Source organism: Gallinula chloropus (genome assembly GCF_964237585.1).
Source record: "Gallinula chloropus genome assembly, chromosome: 1".
Classification (NCBI taxonomy): Eukaryota; Metazoa; Chordata; class Aves; order Gruiformes; family Rallidae; genus Gallinula; species Gallinula chloropus.
In genome coordinates this window covers 187,031,791-187,059,004 of record NC_140085.1, presented here as the reverse complement: position 1 = coordinate 187,059,004, position 27,214 = coordinate 187,031,791, and the positions used below count along the sequence as shown (strand labels likewise).

Genomic DNA, 27,214 nt, shown 5'->3' with positions numbered 1-27,214 from the left:
GTAATGTCAAAAGCTGAATTTCCCACCAGTAATATAAAGCACAGATTTATTTTTAGCTTTCTCCTTTTTAATCTGGAAAAAAAAATACCCTCTGAATGACTTTTTTGTTTAAGGGGAGGAGGCGAGTCTCAGGACTTTGGAGGGGCTGGGGCACCTCTTTTCCTTTTACTTTTTGAGTGGCTGCCTGAATGCTGTTGATGATGCAGGTGAGCTGCCTGTGCTGCCGCCGCCGCCATAGCCATTTGATGCTGCAAGAATCGCAACTGCTGCCGTGGAGGAGAAGGGGGAGAAAAAGCTCATTAGTGACAACTACAAACACGCTTCGCAGCGGGAGGAATGAGAGGAAGGTGTGCAGGGGAAATAAAAAGGAAGAAAGATGAGGAAGCACCAGGCTGACCAAAGGAACACACCATGGACAGGGGCAGGGAGTACAGTCAAGCAGCACCAGTGGCACAGAAGCCTCCCGAGGGCGTAACTGACGCTTCACAGGCGTTGTTGCTTCGCCCTCTCTCCCTGTTGCAGTAACTGCAGTAACTCAGCAACTTCAGTGAGCGGTTGGGTTCATAGCACATTCTTAAAGGAATACCTTCACAGAGTATGTATTTTGATATATGTATCACAAAAGGGAGACCGTGTGCTTAGAAAACATTCAGGTGCTTTGATAAAGCATCTGCATGACAGGCTGCCAAGGGAATGCTGTGCCAGAGCTGCTGGGTACGCAGCAGTGCTACGTTGGAACCCACATGTCCTTATGTTCCTGCTATGCTGGAACGTGTCAGCACCTGGCAGAGCTCCCTGCGATAGGTATGTGCCACAAGCACTCCTTGAATGCCAGCGAATCGGGAAGGTGGATGGCTTAAATGAACAAAAACAAATTCAGTGCTCCAAGCCGAGAGAACCACGGATTTCCAATCTTCCATGATACAGCTTGCCAAGACCCATGGTGGGTTTTGGGGTTTTTTTTCAGTGGCAAGACCATAAAGACATTAGTTTAAAAGAAAAAAGTAGTCATTTTTGGTTTTGGAGCCAAGAATTGTATTTTAATTTATTTTATTTTTATTTTTAAACACAGTCAGGGTGAAGTTGCTGGATTACTTGTATCTGTTGCTGCTGCAAGGCTTGCTGTTGCTGTTGTAAGGCAGAGGAGAGCTGGAGTCTCTGCTGAGGAAGGCTTTGCCCGGGTCTGTTCACGGCAGAGCCAAGCTGAGACAACACTAAGAAAGGAGAAGGGGAGAGCAGGCAGGTCAAAGAGATCAGGTAGAGTTTGTCAGGGTTGGGGAAGGAAGACATAGGAAGAGAGTGTAACAGAAAAGGGGGTTCAACAGAATTAGTTTCAAGTTGGAAACTAAAGTATACAAGGCATACATACTCTGTTAGAACACAATTAGATTATGAAGTGCTTGTGGAGACACAAAGAGGTTTCTTGTACTGGATGTTAAGCACAGAGTTAAAGAAACATTCCTCAATGAAGTCTGGCATGGGATTTTCTTTTTGTATGACGTGGTTCTTACGTTCATGTGATCTCACCATTTACTATGCTTAACTGCTAAACAAAGCAGAAAAGCATGTGCTTTGAAAGTGAAAGTTCACTATTTCTTGTAGAATCCACGTGCTGATAATAAATTGCAAATGATTTTAGACTTATGACCAAACTTCATTTCAGTGTGAGTTTACCAAGATACAAAAGGAGGCTCAGCAAGGACATACCTGTGGCTTGAGGTTGCATAAAATTCCCCACTCCAGTCAGGTTAATTACAGCAGCCTGATCTTGAGTGGATGGACCTTGGTCAGACCCCTAGCAAAAACGAAAAGCTTCATCCTTATTACCACACTTTGGTACCCATGGATAAGCAAACAAAGCCAAACTTCTGAAGTGCCTTTTTAAAACATTTAATTCTACATCTTCCAGTGCGCCTGGGCTATAACACAGTCACTCTTACAGTAGAATGAACAGGTGCTGAATGCCCCAAAACAGCTCTGTTGTGGCAGAACTGGTATTATGCCTGTTACCCAGTAGAAGTCCCATGTAGCTGCCAACTTCCCCTGCAGAACATTACAGATACCATTTTCTGTCCCGCTCCCAACCACAGTGTCTTTGGGTGACACCTGAAACCATTCACGTGCAAAGGTCCTAATAAATCAAAATGTGGGAAGTCTCAAACTTCCATCCACACATTCATGTTGTGCCCCACACTCTTCCATTTCATAAAAAATAACTCCCCAGCTTTTAAAATGTTATTTTCAGCACAGAGCAGTTCTCACCGTAACCACTCGAATGGAATTAGTGAGGTCTGATCTAGTGGCTATGGAAGTCAAAGGGAAACGAATCATGACCTTTCCTAGAGCTTAAATTATGCATCTATTAATAAAGTGGGGAAATAAAGTATTAATTAAGTATGTCATTCAAGTAAACTGTAAGGCTGCTTAGCAGTCAGGGGGAAAAACAAAAAGCAGCAGCCTTTGAGCTGATTCACTGCCAGGAGTTGCAATGCTGCTTTAGAACAACCCTATGAAACAACACCACTAAAATCTAGGTAAACTTGACCAAAAAGATTGCACATCAAGATGACGTCACCATCTTGACAACTAAGACTTATGAAGTCACAGAACCAACACCAGGGGGAAAACCCCAAGTGTGAAATGAGAAAGTAGAGACTCTGCTGGCAGCACAGGTCTTTTTGGGGTTAGGTTTTTTCCCACAAAGCACTTGGATCACACCATTGTGAACCAACATACTCCTTGATGAGAGCTGAGGAACCTAGTACTCCAACAGCTCATTTGAGCTAATGACCCCAGCCTTACTCTGTAGTGTGGTTAAGAGAGAAGGTCCTTAAGGCAATTTAGCCAACCAGAAAGAGTGATTTCATCCAGGAGAACCTTGTTGCAAGGACTAGGCTTACATCAGCTTTTTTGTAAACGCCCTTAAAGTTCTACATCCAGAAAATAAAACCCAATAGTATGAGCCTGTGTGAGGGTTTTTCAGTAACTCAACTAGTAACTGACATTTGGTTTCTGCAAATAAATCTTGAGTCTGCCATTAAGCTGCCCCACACTGCAGAGCAAGGACTGTGGCATAGGAGACTATGCACCATAAAGAGATTTTACTATTAAAATAATGACAAACTGTGCATCAAGTAGACACTATTTGGCAAAGGGAAGACTCACGTGACAAACAGTAACACAGAAGCGGAGCAGTTTGTTTTCCCAAACTGCTGTATTAGTCTTGGTACAATTTTAAAGCACAGCTAGAACCAACCACTTAAAATTTGTCATTCTGAGGACATATCAGGCTCCACCAAGATTTCAGCCTCCTTTGGTGATTAAAGCCTTTAATACTAATTACAGGTGTCTTAACATTACAGCTTTAAAACCAGCTGATACTGTTTCTGGTGCAAAGAGCAGCATTCCACTGAACTACAGCAGTGAGGACCGTAAGCCAACTCATAGCAGTGAAAGAAGATTTAGTAACTCTGTGGTGATCCTGACTGTGTCTCTCCTCTGTTCATCTCATGTACCCACCAGTCACAATAAACATGCCAAGACTAGGCTGATTTTACATCACTCATACAGCGGGCTGGCTCTCTCCATGCCTGAGTAAGACAAGGCTTGGCCAGTTTATTTTGTTCTGGCTCTTCTCTACAGGGTATCAATAAAGGAGTACAACCCAGCTCCAGCCATGGCACTGGAGCCACTGTGGTCTTTGCAGTTTGAGTTGGCTTTGGAGGAAGGCTTTTCCTTCCCTCTCCTGTTCTACAAAGGCTCATGTTTTACTGGTAGACATGGAAAGAATGGGAGAAAGTGTTTCAGCCAGGTTGAGGGCTGTGAGCATACACTGGTTCTCCCAGCTGCTGGGGGCTACAGGTTGTAGGCTGCTGTGGAGAATGCTCTGGCAGCTGCTGCTGCCCTTGTGGGTTAAAAGTAAGTGAAGCACCTGGAAGCTGCTGAAGATTAAAAACAAAAGGTCTATTTCAACCAAACTGTGGCCTTTCCCACTGTCCCAGGATGAACAGGACCGTGGTGTGATGTACTCCTTGGAAGTTTGTTTTGGCTTCTTGAACGAATTGAAAAATGAATCGGTTTACAATTGCTGTTGCCTGTGACAAGGCCTCAGAAAACAAACCTGCATTACAGCAAGGTATTTCCACAAGAAAATACATTTTAACTGTTTGAATTAAAAGCACAGAGAGTATGTGGATACTGGAAGTGTTTCACTGTGTATTATTTTCATTTTCAGAATTTCCACTGAATTTCAATACGTGATTCCAATGAACAAGCTGCAAGGTCTGATGTGAGAAATAAGTTAAACAGTCTGGATTCCTCTCCCTTATCCCAGCTCTTACTGCATTGATTTCAGCCAAATTATTCTTGGCCTTTGTGAGTGGCAGAGGTAGCTTGAAAGGATGCACTTCAATGTGGAGTCACATCAAGAGAAGAATTTCATGTTATAGCAGAGCTCTACACTGGGATTACTGTGTCCTGCACCTGCCCCTCTCCATGTTTCTGGAGCATGTACAGGGTGGGAGAAGGAAGTAGCAAAGCTACAGCCAATCTTTTACTGGTATTATGTTTTCAAAGCATGATGCAACACTTGTGGAAGACTGAAGCTGCAATTCTGCCCCTACAGCCTGCAGGTGACTTCAAGATCCAGAAACGACACCCAATTCCACAAACACCTCCACACAGCTCTGACACAATAAGCAACTTCTGTTCATGTTTGCATTTGTATGCAGGCTTAGTGGAAAACCCCCCGCAGCACTTACAGGCTTTCTGAACTCTGTAACTTACATCGACTTCTGTTTCCATCACCAGCAGCTCTTTAAAGCCACCTACCTGTGCAAGGTCAGGTCAGCTTTCAGGCCTCATATGTGTGTAACCCCTGAGTGATTCTCCTGTACCGTTTTGTACTTTTAAAATAACCATAACTTCAGTTTAAAGAATCATTTGCAATAAAAGCTTATGAGAATACTGAAAACAGAAGGCTGTATTTTAGGATTAATCTCTCCAATTCAGATGTCAGAATTTTCAGATTATTATTGAGAACTAGGTGTGTTGTTGTGAACTAAAATTATAATTTCCACCTAGTATCTTTATAGAAGTACCTCTTAAGTGTTTTAAGTAAGCAATTGAAATTTGCAGTAAATGGTTTGTCTGATCAACTTGGCTTCAAAGATCTGTGGGGGAGCAATGCAGTAAGCAGCACTAATCAAATCTCTAAAGAAATATAAGAAATCAATATAATTATTATTATGAATATTGTGTCCAAGTATATCAATTACCTGTAGAAGATTTAAGGGCCGAAGATTTGATGCATTTTTCAAACCAAAGGGGCTGCCTGTTAAAGAAAACATCTTTTTATTAGTAAGAAGTCTTTATTGCAATCAATATACCTTTCCACTGAGAATTTCTATACATTTGGAAGGTGGAAAGCTGGCAAGTTTAAATTTTATACTTAATACAATGCTGTGTTTTCTGTAATGTTGCGAAGTTCATAGTACTCTAGATTCAAAGTTAAAGAGAGGTAACTAAAGGGAAAGAAAATTGTATCTCTACTAAACACTGTACCCCAGAACCTATAACCAGTTAATGCATTTACACAACAGTGGAGAATACCACAGTAGTTATCCTTCAGTGATTCTTCTTCTGGCTTTAAAAAGTTTTACTGTTTGTATAAATCCAGGAATGTCCAAGGGCTCAATGAAGTAACAGGCTCTTGGTTTCTCAATCATTAATGGGAAATAATCCTACCCAGGAGCTGCCCGTCCCCCCAGGGGCTTCTGGCAAGATGTATCTGATTGGTAGAGCTTCTGGTATTATCCCACATAGAGCTCTCCAAAACTATGTTAAAAAAAGAGATGTATATGTAGTAAGCTTATATATAGAACAGATAAATTGCTCCAGTAAGACACTGGCTGTCAAAGAGAATCCCCCAGAGGTCTGCCGTGGATCTAGCTCAGCTCACTACGCCCACCTGTCACGTAGGCGACAGCACAGTGTGTAGAAATCTGACTCTAAACATGTACAGGCTGAGAGTGCTGGAAAGGACAGGATTAGAATTAGAAGTGATCCTAGTGAACTGAAGAAAGGGTCCAAGAATCAGTAACGCTGACTTAAAAAAACAAGAGACAAATGAAAATGTACAAAAATCTGTAACTAATTTCATGTCGATACAGCGAGAAGGGACGTGAGAAACAGCAAGTCACAAACATAGACAGATCATCCATATCACAAGCTACAGAACACACAAAAGAACCTCTTTACAGAATTTACATTTATAAAACTCACTGTCACGAGATGCTGTAGATGCCAAAAATATAAATAGGTTCAGAACCGAATTAGGTAAATCCACAGACTAGAAGGCTAGCATGGGATACTAAGCACAAAGATCCACGTGGATAGTCTTCAGCTGAGATCGTCTCAAAGCTGCAGATTGCCAGGAGAGGTACAGCAGTATACCAGGAATATTTCACTTCACACTTTCGCCTCGTCTTTAACTCTTTAAGTATCCTCTAATGATGACTGTCAGAGGCAGAATATAAACTGGAGGGATTTTTGCCCTAAAGCAGTAGAGCCGTTGTGAAAAACACACATATAAAGCAGGTAGACCTCATCTGGGGAAATGTTAACAGGAATGTTGTGAAAGAGATGAGATGCATTTATTCTGCTGTGCTCCACAGTGGTAAATCAGCCATGCTCAGGCTTGTGTCCAGTTTTGGTTATCACATTTTAAGAAGGATGTAAGCAAATTGGACAGTCTAGAAGAGAGTGACAGGATTATGAAAGGTTTGAAAAATACGACCTATCAGAAAGAGAAGACAAATGTGGGACATGACAGCACATTTGATACTTAGAAGGTAAAGAGAAAGGGTGAACACCTATTTTTTTAATGTCTTCAAGGAACAGGGGAAAAAATAATTAATTCACAATAAGGAGATGTGCTGCAATCAGAAGTAAACATTTTGTACGGATAATGAACTACTCCAAACAGCTAGCAAGGGAGATTGGAATCTTCTTTAGCAAAGGTATTGAAAGCCAGTTTAGATAAGCATACTGAACTGATGACAGACTGAACCTTTAGACAGATATGACTCTGCCTTGGTGTGAGGGATGAATAGTCTGAAGTCTTTTCTATAGTCCTGATTCCATTATTACACATTAGAGGTTTTTTTTTGTCTTCAATATTTTTTTCATAAAATATAAACTAAGCATTTAAATGCTGCTTTAATAAACAGAGGCATACAATTTACACAGCCACATTGAAGGCATTAAGGAATGAATGAGATGTTTTACTAGAATAAAGCAGTACCAGTGACAGAATAAAATGTCCCATGCATTTAAAAAGTGATGCCTCTGTGTTTAGTCATACTTTTTTTTCCTGGCAGTCATCATTATCTATGTGAATTTGGAGTTTCGTACTAAGCACACCAAACAATCCAGGTTTACCACATGTTCCCCCCAGAACAGCTCCTCAAAATCCACAGCAAATTATCACAAACACAGCCTACACTTTGACTGCAAAAACATGTCTGTTGTTGCCAATCTCCATCCATCAGAGACACAATCCAGTCACACAACAGCTGCTTTCATCCACTGTTCTCACACTGTCCCTGTCTGAAGGGTGGCTTTTCAGCTTGTTCACACTAACCTGCTTGCGAGGCGGACTGCATGGCAGCGGGCAGCGCGCTTGGTACCAGACCTCCTGGTGGTAAAATGCCACCCAAATTTATACCTGCAGGGGCTATGGCACCAGTGTTGCACCCCAACATAGGGTTTGAACCACTCATCAGTGTCTGCGCTCCACTGTAGAAGAGGAAAGACAACACATCAAACCCAACTGGCACAAGCAAACTTGAGTAACTATATTCTTGCCCTCTGCCCATAAGAAGTAAATTAACTGTTTGCTGTAAATGGGATTATGCATAAAGCATCAAGGCATTTTAGAAAAACATCATTATGCCTAAAGTATAACAAATACATAAATCCAGTCTTGGGAATAAACTTTTTTTGTTTGGTGCAATCTGTGCACCAAAACACAAGTGGTTCTTTTTATCTAGAAATACTGATAGACCAAGTCTTCAAAAGCGATGTATTATCTTAACAAAAAGTTAAAAAATAGGTTTATGGTTTCTTTTTGCACTATAAAAAAAAGCTCTCTGATCAACTGCTGAAGACCTTAGATGAGCAAAGTGTCTGATACTTGCACTGAAGCACACTACGTGCCTTGCACTGGCCATCTTAACATTGATCACAAAATTTCCTCTGGTCTAAAAAGCAGCTGATGTTATACCATACAATCTATTCTTGACAGCAGCACTTACTATCTTTTGAAAATCATTAAAGGAGTTTTAAGTATCAAAGAATGTTTAACCTCAATGTTTAAATTGTTAGAGAACACATTTGTGTTCTACATACAACCTTTCGTTCACAGGCACTTTCGTATAAAATCTCTTTGCATTTTTCATTTAGAGTGGCCTGCGTATGATCTTACACATCCCCTCTGATCAATAAGGAAAATGTTTTCACACTTTATGAGTAAAACCTTAGAAACCACTTCAATTGAGGTTAAGCCTTATGAAATTCAGCTATATGCATCCAGAAAGCTGAAAGCACATTTTTCTTAACAGACCTTTTCAATATTCTGACAGTAGTTGTCTGAGATTTGAGAAATGCAAATAGTTTCCAGTGGCTCTTCACGTTACAGTTATAAAGTGAATGATGGTTTTTGTATCGCCAATCCAAAAAATATCTATCCTAATGGACACTGAACAGCCCTGTACCACTCCCACCCTCCCCACCCCACCAAGCACCCCACCCAGGGCAAATTAAGAAACCATCATAACTTACCACACAGAGCCCACTACATTGATGAAGTTAAGTCCTGCGGGGTTTGCCATGACCTGGGTGGAGGTTGTTCCTGTAGTAATGGATGTTACCATGGTGGAAAGAGGAATGGTCATTACAGGCACTGCCTGGCTCAGAGACATTTGCTGCTGAGCAAACGGGGTTAACAAAGCGGGCTGAGGGGTGAAGCCTGAATCTTGGGGAGTAGGGGTGGCAGAAGGGGTAATAGGAGTTGAGCTCTGAGCATCAGGAGGGTGTGGGGTCGATGAAGGGGTGTTGGTTGGAGTAGGAGTAGATGGTTTAGGAGTTCCAGACCCTGCTCATTGAGAAAAATAAAAAGTGCTAGTTTGTTATAAAAGGCCAGTCCTTTTTGTAGAATAAGGTTAATGGAGTCTTACTTAGCACTGACAATTCGTTCCACTTTTCAGACTGAGAGGGTTAATTTCTACACGACACGAGTGTTGCAGCACGCACTCATGGTTAAAGATGCAGTGTAATCACACAGCAAAACCATTCTCCATGCTTAACTCCTTAAGCCACACACCCGGCTGTATCCTCATTAAGTCCTTCCATAAGTTACTGCACATTAAGTCGTAACTCCATTTGGAAATACTTACATCAAAATAAAAAAATTCTTAGGGAACATTTTAACCTAATTAATGTTTTTTTTTCCCAAAATGTTAAACACACAGTCTATATGCACTGTCTGCACAACAGCATCGTGTTAAAAACATCATGGAAAACAACAGATTGAACAAAGAACATTTAAATAATCACAGGGTTCATCTAAACTTCATCTAGTAGCTAAACTCCCATTTGCCAAATTTTGATCAAATAAAAATGCTTTTTAATATTTAAGCACCAGAGGATAATACTGCATCTTTAAAAGTTACTGTGTAATTCGTTCTGCCTAAATGTAGCACGTACACCAATATTTGTGTGGATGCAGCAACCACAGTTTATCAATACAAAACTGAAACAAAAAACCCAAAAAGCATGAGGTGGGCTGTTTGTTTTGTTCTAATCATTTTAGCTTTCATGTCCTGCAGAAAAAAAGGAAATAAGTGAAATAAGTGTGACTGTCCAGCTGTTGTGACCGGAGCCTTAAAGTAACAACTGTGTGCAGCAGAATTACACAATTTGTAGCACTAACACAAAAACAGAGTAAATGTTAGAACTTTCCTAAGTTTTTCTTTCTTTGTGCAAAGCAAGAAGGCAGAGAATTTGCACCTTTTGAGCTATCCAGAGTTTAAATTATTTAATGCAAAAAGCATATTATAATACTGTGCAGGATACTGGGATGTGCAGTATAGCAAAATGAGAAACTGCAGCTGTGATTTCTCTTTTGTACAGATCTGTCCACAACATGTCTCAAGACGCATACATAGCTTAAAAAAATGTTTATGATATATAAACTATGATCTGTAGCTATGATTACAATGATCCTCCTGTCAGTGTTAATGAAAATACTTAAACTATGATGTAACTTATTACTGAACTTTACATTTTAACACCTGAGAATATGGTGCTATCATCATCAGCATCACCACCACACTTGCAATCAGCAATGATTTGTAAAACAGTGTAGGAGTGTTTTAAAAAATCATCTCATCGTTTATTGTATCACCACCTTGGAACTGATCAGATTATATACATACATAGAGATACAACTGCACCAGCTCCTATAACATTTAAAAAACCAGATGCTTAAATTACGTAAAGGCAAGCTGATCTGACATACTGTTTTTACACTGGAGGAAAAAATAATAATCTACACTTTGGAATTTCATCTCATCACATCATCTACCAGCCTTTCATAAATGAGGAGAGCACACTAATTGCATAAAATGTATTAAAACGTATACACAGAGGGTGCATACATATATATATACAGATAAAACGAACACAGTTACAATAAACAAAGTACATACAGTGAACAAGAGACCTGCCTAAAGCTGCACAATTTATACAATTTAGGGTACACTGTACACTTAAGTTTCATCATTCCACAGGTTAAGAAGTTTATCTCAGGAAGCATTTATGCAAAAGCCTAAGATTTAATGGAGAATTTAGGTCGTGACTCACTTTGTGAAGAACTCGCAGGAGACATGGCAGCTGGAGAGAGCATGCTAACTTGATTAAGATCCATAGATTGTTTCCGAGAAAGACCAGGAGGCTTAGAAGGAGGAGGAGGAGTTGGGGATTTTAGATGGCCACTTGACTGTTGTGGACTAAAAATATTACCTGAAAAAGCATAATTAAAACACATTATTGTTCTGTGAGTACATGTTAAGTTGAGTATTTGTTAGGACACAAATTTGTGAACCGTATAGTCAGAAATAATAAATATGCACTTTTCACAGATAAAATACTGTGGTTTTTTAATTATTATTATTATTAAATCTTTACTAAAGGAATATTGTGTCATTTTACAATAGGCAGAACACATAAAAAGGAGATGCCCGAGTCAATAAATAGTTACCTGAAGAGCTACTTCCTGAACTTGAAGGTAATTTGATGGGAGGAGGTCGGTGTTTTACACCTTTCCCCAATACTGAAGACTGAACAGAGCCTGATATACTTTCTGGCTGCTAGGAGGAAAGAGAAATTAACACTACCACAGCAATAACTTGAGCTTCCACATATTTGACAGAAAATACTATTTGATTCATTTGTATCAGAGTTCTCAAAACCATGAGAAAATTCCCCAGATTTTATTATTATTTTTGAAAAACATAACCTAAGACTGACTCTCTTCATATAAAATGCTTACCATCAAGAAGCAGCTTGAAAGAGCTGGTAAAATTCAAGCCAAGAAAGAAAAGAGATTCTGGAGTTACACTTTTCTCTGCAATTCTGAAATCCTTCTTAGTAACTGTCACAAATGCAGGAGTGACTTTTGATAACGAGACAGTTTGGTCTTACTTGAAACATTACATAATTTCATTCATGTAACACCTGTCTGTATCTGCCATTTCCACCTAATATGGATTTAGAGAACAGGATGAGATTTCCTCATTCAGAGAGCAGGAATTTAAATACACTCAGGAAAATTCCATTGACTTCAGTGGGACCAGAATTTCACTAGTCTTTTTAGAGGAAAGCTGCTCCAGTTTTGTTTGTTCTTGCAGCCAACCTAAAATTCAGGTTGTTTGAACATAAACAAACGTCAGCAAATCAAGTCTGTAGTTCTCAGTCACAGACCCTAAATCCATAATTCCAATAGCTGACACCATCAAAAAACTCCACAACAAAACGCCTTTACAGTTGTAGTCCATATATCTTTACCTGACAGCAAGACAAGATGAATTCCAGAAGTACCTCCCCACCCTAAGTTATTTTATAATGTTAACATACACACACGTGGATGTACACATCCGTATGTATATACACGTACGGAGAAACATTCTTCTCCATTAATGCAACTGCTGGCCTTCTCATGGCCTTCTGGCTGACACCAAGAACTACCACTTTCAGAGCAAGGCTGCTGCAGCTTTAAAGTTGGTATTTAGGGCACAGATGCAGCAAAGGAAATAGTCAAGGAATACATAAGTCCTTTACTAGCTGGAGCCTAGAAACAGCTCACCACTAGAGGACTGAATCTGAGCAAGAAAGCTAGAAGCAGCATTGACACCAGGCAATGCCAACAGGCATGCAAAGTTGGGAATGCAGGAAATTCCTACTGGATGTGTGCAGGCAAACATATGGACTTGAAAGTTTTTGGGGCTGGCTTGGGGTTTTTGGTTGGATTTTTTTTTTTGCAAGTTTTCCCCTTCAAAGTAAAGCCAAAATAATTTTTATAATTTCTAACGGTAAAAGAAAACAAGGTCAACCACTACATCTGCTTCTAAGTCTACTGACCTGTAAAATAAAACAAATAGCTGCATTTTATAAGACTGCTCCACGAAAGGCTCATATGAATGGGAATATGGTAGAACAAAAACCTGGAGTGAACTATAGTATGCATGATTAAAAAAAAAAGACATGGCTAAATATGAACAGTGAAAACAGAAGTGCTTTCCTCTAACTTTTGCAATATACTCCCACTGACTGCTTATGACAATAAAGCATTTTAAAAATCATCCAGGATGAATTTTTTAGGTTATTTTACTTTCAAATGTGGATAGCAAAGATTAAAATAATTCAAGTGCAAATAAATGTAAAGTTTGATAAACTCACTTCCATTTCCTTCCCTGGAGAAAGATGGCTAAGGTTGACTGAATTATGAAACATTTTCACAGGACATTTAGCTTCACTTTGTACTAACTCCTGATACTGGTTCACCACTCTGAAACAAATAATGAGGACATAAAAAGATTAATAACTTTGAATTTCTAAAGTAGATACATATCTGTAAAGACATAATTATATATATTCCATAGTCATATAATATGTATTTTATATATATTGTTTAAGTATATATCTATAGAGAGATGTATATATATCAAACATATCCCTATCTTTGTGTATTTTTCTGCTTTATGTTCTTTGGCTCTTCTCTTAAATCTGTTGTGGTTTAACTTTTCTTTTAATCACTGTCATATTTTGTAAGGCAAAATACAGTTTGTTTAGGAAACAAGTTGAAGAAACACTCTTTTGGAGGAATACAAGAAAACAATAGACAGAACAGTTCCCATAACCAATCGCAGTTCTTTGGGATGTCAATCAGTAAGAATCCCAATCCCCTTGCAGGGGTCCAGAACTTTCTACGCAGAGATCTGTCCTCTGCCTATGTTCCCTGTGTTAACCCTCCTTAAACTTGATGCCTATGTCAGACAAGGACTCTGAAAGCAAGGGATGAAGAAGAGGTCCATGCTGAATGTACATCCAAGAACTAGGTATCACAGCTACACCGATCGCTCCTCTCTGAGTACCAGGACAGACAGTCCATTAATGAGCAGTGATGTATCCAGGTATTTAAAGCACCAATAGCATCAGGCAAGCAAGTTTAAAATACTGTTCTACCCAATCAAATACATATCTACTCTTACACTAAGTTGAGGGAATGCTGTTTCACAAACATGAGCAGAATGAACAAAGTGACCTTGCAGACTTGAAAAATCAAGCTGAAGACCTGCTGTCGCTTATATTCTGGCAGACTGAATAAGAAACTGGCTGACACTAGCTTACACCTAAATGTTATGTGCTACACTTGATTTTGCTGCAGCACTGATTTCATATGCTGCTGCATGACTAATGCAGGCATAAGCAAGGCTCCCAAGAAAAGTGGCAAAGGGTATAGTGTACTTTTTCAGCATTAGGTTTCAGACTGCCTTAAAACTACAGTGAAATTAAGAGTAATAAAATGCTGTGTAGTCAAAAAGGTAGCCCTGCCCTCCTTCCTCCTCTATTGTTTCTTCTTGTTCTAGTTCCTGAAATCCAACTGCTTATCCTTATAGAAGGATTTGTGCAACTCAGTGGCAAACATCATCAGGAAACCAACCCCAGTTAAACCTAGACCCCTGTATTACTGTTTCACTCTTCACACAACTAAAATAGACCAGAAAGCTTCTTTGGTCACTTGCTTCTCTAAGAAAGCTGAATCAAATAAGGTGCAACACACAAAAATAAGTTGTATATACAAGTCCTAGATTGCATGAACAACTTCTATGATTATTAATTTACTCTACAAATGTCAACATGAAATTCCTGCTAAGCACTCTCAGAATTTTATCAAAAATAACTGCAATTAACAGCAACAACTTGTTTAGAATTTAGAGAGTGGGACAAGCTATATTCACATACTTGCCTTCCTTGAGTCTTCCTTGCCTGTTAAATATAGAAAATGCACATTATATCCTACTTGATATGATGATTAATTCCTCATCTAATTTTCCTCATCTTTTCTGCATGTTTCCATAACCACATTAGCAGTCATAATGGCTAAAAGGAACAAAATTATTTGTCACCAAGACAAATGGTTGCACATATTAAATTAAATTACCTTTCAGCATCAGTCTTGGAACCAATAAGGAACCTGAAATGTAAAAACATGTAATACATTTTCAGTCCACAGCTTGGAATAAAATAACTGGTTCTACCATCACAAGACTTGGAAAGAATGACAACGCTCCTCTTTTTTCAGACCTGCTGTTAATACAGGATATACCATATCCACTTAACAGACTGGGTATTAATTAGTACTTGAAATACAAATTTGGCTTCATAACCACATATACTATACACAGCCCAATACGGTCTCCTTTAGGCATAAATTTACAAAAATAGAGCCAGAAAATGGAAGTTTTATATTTTGTACTTTTAAAAAATAGAAGTAACTGCTACAGAATTGCTATTGTGAAAAGGAGCAAGGGGCAAGCTATGTATAAATCAATGTATCAGTGTAGTTGCACCAAAACCCATGGGACATTTAAGGTTGTGTATGTCAAAACCAGCCCCATCTGTAATATTTTAACAAATATTATGTTTCCATTGTTTGATTTCACTTAGGCAAATTCAGATTCCTCATGAGTTTCTGTAACTCTTAACTAAGCATTTCTCTTTTGCTTAATACTTACGTCTGCAAACTGGGTACTTCAGTCATGGATTTTTTTGGCATGTTGGGGTTGGTCTTTTTTTGTTTATGTTTTTGGGTGGGTGTTTTTGTAGTTGGTTTTTGTTTGTTTTAAACATACATACCTTTTATCTGTTTTTCTGGCTCAAAAACCCCACATTGCTTTATTTTACAGTAGAACAACAGAAATGTCTTCTGAACCTTTCATTTAATATGACAGTTTTCTAAGGAGGAAATACCTAAACATTGATGAACTTCAACTGGTAATGCCTTAAAAATAATAGACTAGAACAGTGATTTAAAAAAACCCAGACAAACCCAGGCATCTAGCACCTTTAAATCCTTCTAATTCCCAGGCTTATTTCACTGCTGTTCTAGGGAGCGTAGTAAGTCTCAGAGTCTAGGGAATAAAACATCTTGAGTATTAAGCTTTCAAGATTTTAACAAAAAGCAATAGGAATTAGAGACTAGATAATAAAAATAATGTTAAAAATGTTTAGATAAATTAGCTGAATTTTTTTAAAAAACCCTCTTAAAACGGATTTCTAGCTATGGAGTATTCTTAAGACTCAAAATGGTAAGTACTGATTGTCTTCCTCTATCAGATCATAGCACACTTTAAAAGAACACAAAAAAACTTACTGTGATGGAGTTAATAGGTTGTCATTTTCCTCATCACCTTTGAGTGTCTGAATTTTACCGTAGTACAAGGGGTTGCCAAGAGACTGAAAAATGGTCAGTTTTGTTTTCTGAAGCTGATTACCAACTTCACATTCAAACACATAATCATCTTTTATTTCCTAAAAACGCAGAAGAAAATAACCAACTAAGTTTTAAACAAGTGATACCAGTAACAGTAAGATATGCCAGTTCTATACAAAACAGTGTGAAACACTCTAGAAACAAGGACATTACCTAGAATAAAAGTGATTTGAAAAGAAATTGTCTAAAGAGATGAGAGGAAAAAGGTTATAATCTCTCAAAAATACAAAAATACTGCAAGCTCTAAGCAACTAGGATAGATATGAAAAGGCAGTTTTATATAAATTATGACAATGCAAAATTAATGTTCTGAGTAAAATATTGGAAGTTAAGAATGAAGTTCTATGGGAAAGTATTACTTTTTGCTAACATGAAACCACAAAGGCATCGTAATAGAGCATATTGATAAAGAGAATATCTTGCCTCCAAAATGACAAAGAATTAATGAACTGATTTATAGCTAATTAAATGACTACTTCCTATCAAATCATGCAATTTGTGCCAAAAATGTTAATGTTTTATTTGAATATCACAAAAAGCTTTTTGTAAGAGTTATTTTGTATTATTTCATCTCTTCCCAAATTTAACATCTGGATTTTAACAGAAGTTCTCCATCTATCTTTGAGTATCTGAGTGAAGAAAGCAACTTGTTGAGCAGAGCATTCCTCCTTGTGAGTTATTATGTTTTTTTTACTATATAGCAACAGCATGTGTTATGTGGGAGATTAATGTTGCTTTTCCTTAGATTTGGGGGAAACCTGAGGAAATTACAACACTGATCACATGCATGATGTGCTGTATGAAATTACAAGCATCCGTGGTAAACTTTGTGTCTTTATAACACATGAAAGATTAAATTGGAGGAGATTAGTTAGATTTTATTGAAATAAGAGGCATTTTAACTACAAAGAAGTTCGGCGAAAGGTTTAAACTACTCACATGTGCTGGCCAGACAGTTGGTTGTGAGTCATCAGGCTTGATAGACTTTTCCACTTTGGCATATTTTTCCACCTTAAAGAAAATGGAGATATCAGAAAAGAAAGAAAAACTGTCATATTGGGCCAGAGTAAAAGTCAATCTACCACAGATTTTTTATTTAAGAGCATGGGGGTCTTAAAAAGCAACTTAAAGAAACAGATAAGGATGGCTTGATACTTTGCACAGTGTCCCCCCCCTTTATCTTATGCATTCAGAAAATGTAAATAGGAGAACCTTTGGTTACTCTGTTAAACTTCACATAGCAAATGTGGTGAAATGTAAGTGTGAAGCACTGCTTAAAGACAACAGATTGAAATGGCTGCCTGCAGTGGGGAACTGTTAAGAAATTTCACAACACTCATAGCTTCTAAAAACTCTCATCAGGTCAGGTACAATACTGTAGAAGTGCAAAGGGAGAAAAGGTTTCTACAAACTTAGAGCATCATTTTGAGCGTAACAGGACAGACAAGAGAGCCCACTAAGTCCAACACTACAATCTTGCCTACATACTGAGTCCCTTCTGTATGCTAGTGACGTGTTTTGGCAGTGCCAGAAACCAAGAACGCGGATTTCCCAGATAGAAGAATGCACACAGTGTGATCAGAAGTCCCAACTAGAATTCTCTGTATAAGCAATTAACTATTAAACTATTATATCCCATAGTATAACGTGCCAAAAAAGGACAAATTTCTACCAAACCGAGAAGTGCTTTAAAAATAATTTCCTTACCTAATTTATTTTTCTATATTTTGTATAATCAGACAACTTCAAACAGACATGTGCTCATTCAACACACAGATGAATGCTAAATCTGTTCACATTATCTCACCCAAATTATCTTACTACAACTGCAACATACTCCAATGTGGTTTAGCTTGCATTTATACCTTCCAGTACAGAAAAATAACTTTAAATATTAGTCACTCCCACTCTTTAAAGGTCACTCATTGATACTCATCTCTTTAGTCACTTCTTCATATAATACAGTATTCAGTAACTATTAATGGTAACAACTGGACTTACATCCACTTCAGAGGGTGCAGTCAAGTAGCAAGGATTCTGCTTCCACATATCTACACACTGGAAGATGAAAAAGCAGTATTAATGTATTAAATGTTCTAAACAGTTAGAGGCATACCCACCTATGTCTCAGAACACTTACATTTCCAGCTTTAGAAATTTTGAGGTCATACTGCTGGGTTCCTTTCCTCTCCTTTCTTTTCTGTAAGTAGTCAAGTACTCTGAGCTGAGGTGGAGTTGAGTAGTGAGCTACTTCCTGCTGTCTGTTCAGAGAAGACCTTGAGTACCTTTTGAAGCACCTGTGGTAAAATGATAGATAAGCCTGTAAAACCATCAAAATTGAACTCCCCACTGCCTGGGAAATGCTACTTAAATCGAGACTAGAAGACAGGTGTTGAAGCATTCATTTAAAATTGCTATGCCAGATTACTGTACAACTCAAACTCTTAGTTTTATATATATTTTTTAACTACTATTCTGTTCATATGTTTCAGCACTAAGAGGGGGTTATTTTTTAAATGCACCATTGAAGTGCATTGTCAAAATAACTAACTGAAAATCTACCAAGCTAACAATACCTGTAGATCAGCACAGACTTCAGTTCTGTCAGAAGAGCCATGTATGTCAGAACAGCTTAATTACTACAAAGTTATAAACATAGTAACTACCTTCCATTCCTTGTCTCATGCCGATGCAATTGGTACATCAATGCTGTCCTACACATTCATTTAACACCTTTGCCTATTTTTAACAGAATGTTGACCACCAAGATCTAATTTTAAGAGCAGCTTGGTCAGTTGTACTGTTTATATTTCTTTAGGTATTGCCACTGGTTGTATATTAGCACAGTATCTCAATGCAAGTATAGTTTTAAATATTTCAGCAATTCTAACACACCATTAGTACTTTTTCATTCTATAGAGTGAACGTAACTTTTACCAAAAATGCAAACCTTCTCAAGCTTTTATAGAAAAGAGTGCACAGAAGTGAAATGTCAATATTTTGTATATAATGCATTCCACATGGCTTCTAAGTTTTTTAAGATTCTAATATGTATAGACTTCTGTTTAACCTAAATGTGAGGTATATAAGTAATTTTCCCTTGATTTCCCCATTTTGGGTTAAACTTGTGCACGGCTTTTAAAGAATCGGATACAACACGTAACGTATCTGTTTAGATGTTTTACGTTATTAAGCTGCCATCTGACTCAGTTTACATCCGAGTTGGACAAAAAAAAGGACAAAATCAGAAGTGCAATGTAACATATTACCTTAAAGTAAGATATATATACACATTCTTCCAATATACAAAAGTAAGCATATTACAGTATTCACTACTCATTGAAATATAGTACAAAATTGAGCACTTAAAAGTTACAATTTCTTAACTCTTCCTCATATTCCTAATACTTCAGTAGATATTTCTTTGAGCACTGCATATGAGAAGCCACATTTTCCTATAAAGCTTTGCTGTGTATTTGAAACGCTTCATAACATTTCAGAGAGTTTCAAAATGCTTCATACTGAAAGCTACCGTTTCATGGGGCGAGTGTTCATCTTCTGCTTGTTGTACAGGAGTCTGTTTGTTGTACAGGTCACTGCTATTGAAGGATCGAGGCACAAAGGCTCTGCTGTAGCCAAAATAAGTTGGCTCTCAAGTAACAGTTTGTCCTCCTGCAATATACACAGTTAAGAAATGTAAAAATATGAAGACTTTTGCACTGATAGATACTTACACATTACCTTAAAAAAAAAAATCTGTGTGGCTTTCTTCTGAAGAGTATAGAGAGTGTTCTGATTTGGGGTTTTTTTTGAGTTGTTATTTTTTGTTTGTTTGTGAGGTTTAATACGGTAGTAGGGGCAATGAAATCCATTTTCTGTCAATGATGTAGACTGATGGACTGGCCATAAACATCACCTAGGACTTCAGATGACAATTTGAAATGGATTTTAGTTCTGAAATCCAACGAGCTCATTAGGTACACCATGCTATTCAGCATTTAACTGCAACTACTACAACTGCACAATTTTATTTACTTACTTTTTTTTTAACAGTATCAATAGCAAAGGGATCACAGAATCGTTTGGCTTAGGAAAGACCCTTAAGATGATCCAACCATTGCCACGACCACCAGTAAACCATGTCCCTAGGCACCACATATACAGTCTTAAATACCTCCAGGGACAATGACTTAACCAGTTCCTAAGGCAGTCTGTTCTAGCAACAGACAACACTGAGTGAAAAAAATCTTTCCTAAAATCCAATCTAAACTTCTCCTGGTGCAACTTGAAGCTATTTCTTCTTGTCCTGTCACTTCTTAAGAGAAGAGGCTACAATTTCCTCTCAGTGAGTTTTACAGAGCAAGGTAGTCTCCCCTCAGCCTCCTTTTCTCCAGATTAAAAAAAAAACAGTTCCCTCAGCTGCTCCTCATATGATTTGTGCTCTAGATCCTTCACCAGCTTTGCTGCTCAAATGAGGAGCAGTTGTGTCACTGCTGTTCAGGGGTTGCACGTTGAAGATGAAGTATGGTAAATGAGTCAGAGTAACTCCACTACTGTAATGCTGCATTACAGAAAATAAAGGTCTGATTCTAAGAAATGTTTAGCCAATCCTGTTTTTTCAGTGGCGTCTTATGGGAAGATGCTATTAACAAGTTAAATTGGCAGCTGTCTGAAGCATATACCATACAGCACTATGCACATCACTGACAGTTTGAATTAATCAAAAATATCATCAGTGTTATCAGATTGTATTAAACTAAGTGCATTCACCACATCAGTGTAAAGTTTTAAAATAACTGCTGACTCACCTGTGTCCATTTGTGGTTGTCACTTGTTATAGAATGCACGTCACAAATTAAAGTCTGATGAAAAAGACATATTAGTAATTAGGTATCAACTAATTAATAGGATTTCTTAACATATATTAATTGTTAAATTCATATCCAGTCTTGGAACTACTGTGAGAGCGAGGAAGGACTTAAAGAGCTTCTTACCTGCATTGTAGGACGCAAGAGAATGTGCTTGCTTTGGTAGGTTGGAGATTTCATGTTACCAGACTGCCTGTAGTCACGTATTTCTGCTATGACACATCCACAATGAAAAATATTAACCTAGTTGAAACAAACAAGAACCCAATTTGTAGATAAACAAATATTCACCAACTTGCCTCAGCCCCTGCCTACAAAAATAAGTTTGTTATATATCATATATTCACTGATACTAGGAATTAAAACTAATCACTAATTTTAAGAGACCAGTGGTCTTTACTATGTAGACAGACCAAAAATACAAGCTTTCAATGTAGTGTTTGCATATGCCAGCAACATAGTTTTAATAAACTACATGCTGTGTCTCATAATAACAAAGAACAAAGGATATTTTGCTTTAGCACACCGTTAATTGTTTGTAACTACAGAAATATCTTTTTTAGCCTTTCTCCCAAATATTTATTATTTTTTCCTATATATCAATAGAAATACTTATTTGCATAAGATATTACAGTTCAAAATACACAAGGTGTTTACACTCTTAAAATACAAGGTGTTTTACACCTTGTGGTTGGAATCACCTATATGAAGCTTTAAAAAAAAAAAAAAAATCAGGGTCTATCTGGGTACAAAACACGAGTTGTTTTTGAAAACAAACTTTCAAACCTGAGATTTTTCTAAAAGATCAACCAAAATAGGTGGTAGCTCCTCTGCATCCAAATATTCAAGCAGCTCTCCTTCCTCATAAGGCAGACGAATGGTCTCAGAATCTGAATGCAAACAAAACAAATGCTTTCCTTTTGTCTTTTAAGTTCAATCTTTTAACAGTGTGAAATCAAAACCAAGCTTGCCCCAGTAAAAAGCAGGGCTGGTGGAAACATATCTGAACAGGCTGGGTTTCTGCATAGTATTAATTTTTAGAATCCATTTCTGTTCTCGAGACAACATGCCTTTATAGTGTAACACAACCAAATTCTTGCTTCCAGCTGATAAACTGTATGCTCTTATTGCACATCACAGTCACAATGGCATGAAGATGCAACCACACTGCAACACAGATGCATTTAGTCAGACCTAAATTCAGGAAGCAGTGAAAGAAAGAATCTGACAAAAGGAAACAGAGGTGACAAACTCAGCTATGCAATTCAACGAAAAGGGAATAGATAGTAAGCTAAGGGAAGTATTACTGGAAGGCTATCAAAAAAGACTCACAGCTAATGATTTATATTGCACAGTTAGAGACTCCTTATAAGCACTTCACAGCTTTATGCGAATTTTTAATTGAATTGTACATTTTTTGGGATTACATTACAAGCAAAGCAGTTCAATGTAAGCAACACCACATTCTAACTATTTATAGAGTATTCCCATTATTTTCAAAACCATTAAATAGCAAAAATATTACCTGAACCATTTTTTCCCCTGAGCATAAGTGAATAACCCTCATTTCCCGGATAGAGGTTCACTACCAGACATGACAACGTCTCCTGCATAACCAGCTTCTCAAGTAAATTCACATTTCGCCTCAGCTTCTGCTTTAAAAGTAAACATTGCTCATGAACATAATACTATCAAGTAATTAGTAGCAATACAAACAATTGCTAGAACATGAATACTATTTAATGTTGAAGTCTATATCTAAACAAGCCCAGTTACATTTATTTTGGCTGTATTCAGCAGTGTATATTCATTGCATATTACTTATATAATTTTTTTCAAAATCACTCATTTAAAGGAAAAACCCTTTCATTGTAAGTCCACAGAAAACACAGTTAACAAGAATGACTCTGTGCTACACTGTAAATCTACAATGCATTTTGTAGCATTCCCATCATCATCATTTATACCAAATGGTATATGTTGTTTGATAACAACAAAATATTCAGCACTTTCAAATATTCCTAACAGAAGCAGATATTCCTTTCGAAGAGACTGTTCCCTTATTCAATTTTAAGAACGATCTTTTCCACACATAAGATTTTAAAAAGAATTAGTATGATTTAAAGACCCTATGTACATCCTAAAAATGTTAACATTTTAAAAGCCCCCTCAGAGCTTTAAGCAATTAGTTCTAAACCTTCTGGGTGGAGCCATTCATTGGAAGTTAACAGTAGCATTTTAGTAAGCTGCCCAATTACTCATTTCACATACACCCAAATAAGCGGTAGCAGGGTATCTCTTTCTGAACAAGCTGATCTTTCCAGAGATATTGAGAAGATAGAAAGCAGAATCATTGCCTACAGTTTATCAATTAACCAAGAAATAAACCCAAATTTACAACAAAGTACAGATTTAAAAAAAACCCCACCCAAATCTCTCCTTTTTTCCTCAGCGGCAGTCAGGATAAGCAACTGATTCTGAAACATGATACTGACAACAATGCATGTGGCATTGATAATGGCTCTGAACTTGACCACAAATTTCTTCAGTGACAGAGTATTAAGACAGGTAACTCAAACCAGCCTATGCCTTGCTATCCATTGTACATCATCACGCAGTTATTTTAATAGCACTGCTATCTAATAAACCTGTTAGATACACCTCTCCATTCCAGATCATTCTTTCAAACTTCTGTTTCCATATGCAGAAAAGCACCTCTAGCACAATCTTTACAATCCTCAGCTAGCATTCGATTTCATTACCTTTGAAAAGATTGCCATTGGCCCTCCCATCACCTTGTTTTTATTTAAAACGGAACCAGGATGGAGCTATGAAATGACACAGTTTAGTCCCCAGTAGTAAGGGTAATTGTTTCTCCTGTAGCCTTAGGTAACTGCTACAGTAGCCAGCATTTAATCTCTTTTTTTAACAAAGGAAGTAAGCGAAATAAAAAAAGTATTTTCTGCAGTTGCCTGTTTAGACAGTAATTTCCTCTTACCTTTATCTCAGGCTCTTTTTCACATTCTTCTATATATAAATCATAGAGTTTTTGAAATACAGATTTTCTGAAATGAAAAGAGTTTCAAATGTAACCAAAATAAAAATCAAATTAATGTTATTTAAAAGGTAAATATTAAAACTCTTCCTACCTTCCACTGGATAAATATTTTCTTTTGGGAGGTCTCTGACGGGCACTTTCGATGATATACTAGAAAAGTAAACAAAACCCCCATATATTACAACGCAATTTAATTCTAACTACTGTGCAACTTTTAGATTATTAGCAGCCAGTGTCTTATGTATGCAGAAGGTAATTAACAATTATGGTACAGACTGTTTCAGAAGGGTACTACACACAACCCGCTGTATGTTACAGCCATCAACAAGGACACAGCTCAATTTAACTGTACAATGTGTTTCATGTCTGTGGCATGAGTTGCATGCAAAGCCTTGATTTTACATTCATGCTTTTTAATTATAGTAGCAAACCACACTACTGCAGCGGTAACATTACTGTACTTAGTTAACACTACAGAAGTTAACATGACAACATCCTGAAGCTAACATACTAAGACAATCAAATCAGTGATGTCTAAACTTTACAAATCAAGCACTCCTCAAGAAAACAAACTTCAGGAATTTTCCCCTTGCCTCTTGCATTTACACTACTCTTCTCTGTAGAGTTCTGCACTATAAATATAATTCCCGTACATCAACCATTTGAATGAAAAAAGAAAAAAATCCACGATACTACATTGAATGTAATTTATACCTTAACAAGTCATTTCTTTTCAAATCTATATTGTCTGTCTGAAGTATTTTGATGAACAACTTAGTTCACAATTTCCATGAAGAGAGGTTCTCCCACAAATATATGTTACCCATAAAAGGATTCTAAGTAACCATTATATCAGCATGAAAGCACACGAACACAAAGGCACTTGCCTTTTTGTTTCACTGGGCTATCCTTGAAAACACAAACAGGATTTTGCCAGCTGTCTCAATCACCACTGTACAGCATTGCTTATTTCATTAACATACACATTTCCTGGTTTAAAGGGGAAAACTGAAGTCCCACATAGTCCATCATCATTGCAACTTGATGATGTTCTCCGTAGAATGGGTAAGAGGCAAGTATGTGATGTAGCAATTTTAGTGAGAATTCTGAAAACCAGCATTACATGTATGGGCAATTATTTGTGCACACACACATAGTTACATAAGATGCTCTTCCACTGCGTTTCAGAAGAAATATAAAAATGCAATAGTAATTTAACTGTGAGACCAATATATTACGTGCAAACAAGCAGCTTGCTACTCCTTACCTCTGCACGATCCAATGCCAGTTCCAAAGCTTGTTGCTGCAAGAATTATGAAGGGTGAAATTACATTAACTATTTAAACATCCTCATACATATATCCACCACAAAAACACTATTACCACTGATATGAATTTATAGTTAGAAGACTGTCTGAAACATTCTTCAATTCATACTAAACTTTGCAGTTACATGATGTTTCAGCTGCATCAACAGTTAATTAATCCCACTACACTTGCAAGGTTTTTGTTACATTATGAAGTCTTATAACAATGAAAGGCAATTAGAATTAAAAATAGGAATAGCGATTACACTTAATGAAAGTAGCAATAGATATTAGGTGGCTAAGAAACAAATACAACCTCCACTCCAGATTTCCTCCAAGGCAGGCTAAGTATGCCTAACCCTAGGTCAACACAACACTCCATATCCCACAGTGTAAGATACTTAATAGCATTTACTTTAATGTCTTTCGCTCCTTTGGAATGTCTTTCACTTCAGTATACCTGCAGTTGATATAAATGTATTTCAAGAAGAGCAAACAGCTTTGTAGATAAGAGTAATTAGTTCTTGGACTAAAATTTGACAAATGTTTCAAATCAGAATAAACAAGCATGAGTGGCAAAATAAGAGACAGTCTCTCTTGGCCCCTAACTGTCCTTCTTTGGCATTTCAGCTTGGACATCTCCTTTGCACAGGAATAACATGCAGCAGCTGAATGAACCAGACAATGAAACTGATTCGGGGCAGAGAGGAGAGAAAGGACAATGCTATGAACCAAAGTCTTCTAGGAGAATGCTTAGGACTTGATTCAACTCAAGGTAAGTCAGGAGCAGCAATGCGTTCACTTTAGTGGCAGGTGGATAAAGTCATTAAAAATGTATTGATGACAAGCTCTAATAACAGCAAAACCCCCATTTTTACTTAAAAACCAACTTATAAGTAATGCCTACAGCCAGAATCTTTTAAATAGGCTACACTATACACAAAAAAAAAAGAGTGTCTTGGTGAATACTCAACTCTTCAGTAAAGCTTATAAACATTTCTAAGAGGTACTTCCAACATAGATATTTGTGTTGTTTCCTCTGCTTGACCCACCCCATTAGCTGTTCACGAAAGCAAATACCTTTACTCAAATCTCCATGATGAGAAGGCATATGAGCTATGGCCTCCATTGGCAGTATCCTTTTTTTTCATACATTAGAATAGAATTCAGAGGAGAAAAATATAACAACAAAGAAATATACAGCAGAAAACCTCAGGTTTTTCACCATTTACTTGCTGTGTAATAAAAGTTTTCTTACCTGTTCTTAGAAAAAAACAGCACTTAACAACATGCTATTTAGTCATTAGATCCTGCCACTGCAGAACATTTAAATTTTCAAATGTCTGGGTGTTTATATGAAAATGTCAAAGACTCATGCTTTCTACATATGTCTAGTGCATAACTGCATGATTTCAGACATTCACTTCACTGACTGCTTGACATTAGGTAAAATTCTATGGCGATATTATCTCCTGTGAATAGAAAAATACTACGTGGAGGCAGGATTTATGTGTACTGAACTGTCTAACACCAGTCTTGTCTGAAAAAACACCTCTAAATTTCCTACGTTGCACTGGACAGTGACTAAATGTTTAGAAGCCACAAAGGAAGACATCCCTGAAAAAAGTATGAGAGTTCAGGAGTGACAAGTAGAAGTTTGGGGTTTTTTTTAAGAAAGTGAGAAACGTTAATGGTATTCTCATCATCCACAGAGCTAGCAGACTAGAGCAAAAGAATCTGAAAATATATTATTTTAGTCATAACTTACCATTGTAGTTGAAGCCAGGTGACCAAATGGCAAATGAAGAACTTAATAAATTTGGTGCAGCAGGCAAAGAATCATATTTTATGGTCACTCTTGGGGTAC

General features: G+C 37.4%; 1 protein-coding gene across 1 annotated transcript; it reads right to left on the bottom strand.

Annotated features, from left to right (window-relative positions):
- Positions 1 to 106: 106 nt before the first annotated feature.
- SUPT20H (SPT20 homolog, SAGA complex component) lies at positions 107 to 27,214 on the bottom strand. Its single transcript, XM_084274783.1, has 22 exons — positions 27,116 to 27,214; positions 25,308 to 25,343; positions 24,132 to 24,190; positions 23,981 to 24,047; positions 22,508 to 22,637; positions 21,769 to 21,872; positions 21,109 to 21,225; positions 20,923 to 20,976; positions 19,647 to 19,786; positions 18,255 to 18,411; positions 18,116 to 18,172; positions 17,054 to 17,125; positions 15,995 to 16,152; positions 14,783 to 14,815; positions 13,018 to 13,126; positions 11,321 to 11,429; positions 10,924 to 11,082; positions 8,842 to 9,154; positions 7,643 to 7,797; positions 5,277 to 5,332; positions 1,708 to 1,795; positions 107 to 266 (listed from the first exon to the last, which is right to left on the bottom strand). Exons 1-22 carry the CDS (start codon positions 27,116 to 27,118, stop codon positions 166 to 168), a joined length of 2,277 nt encoding a protein of 758 aa, XP_084130909.1. The 5' UTR covers positions 27,119 to 27,214; the 3' UTR covers positions 107 to 165.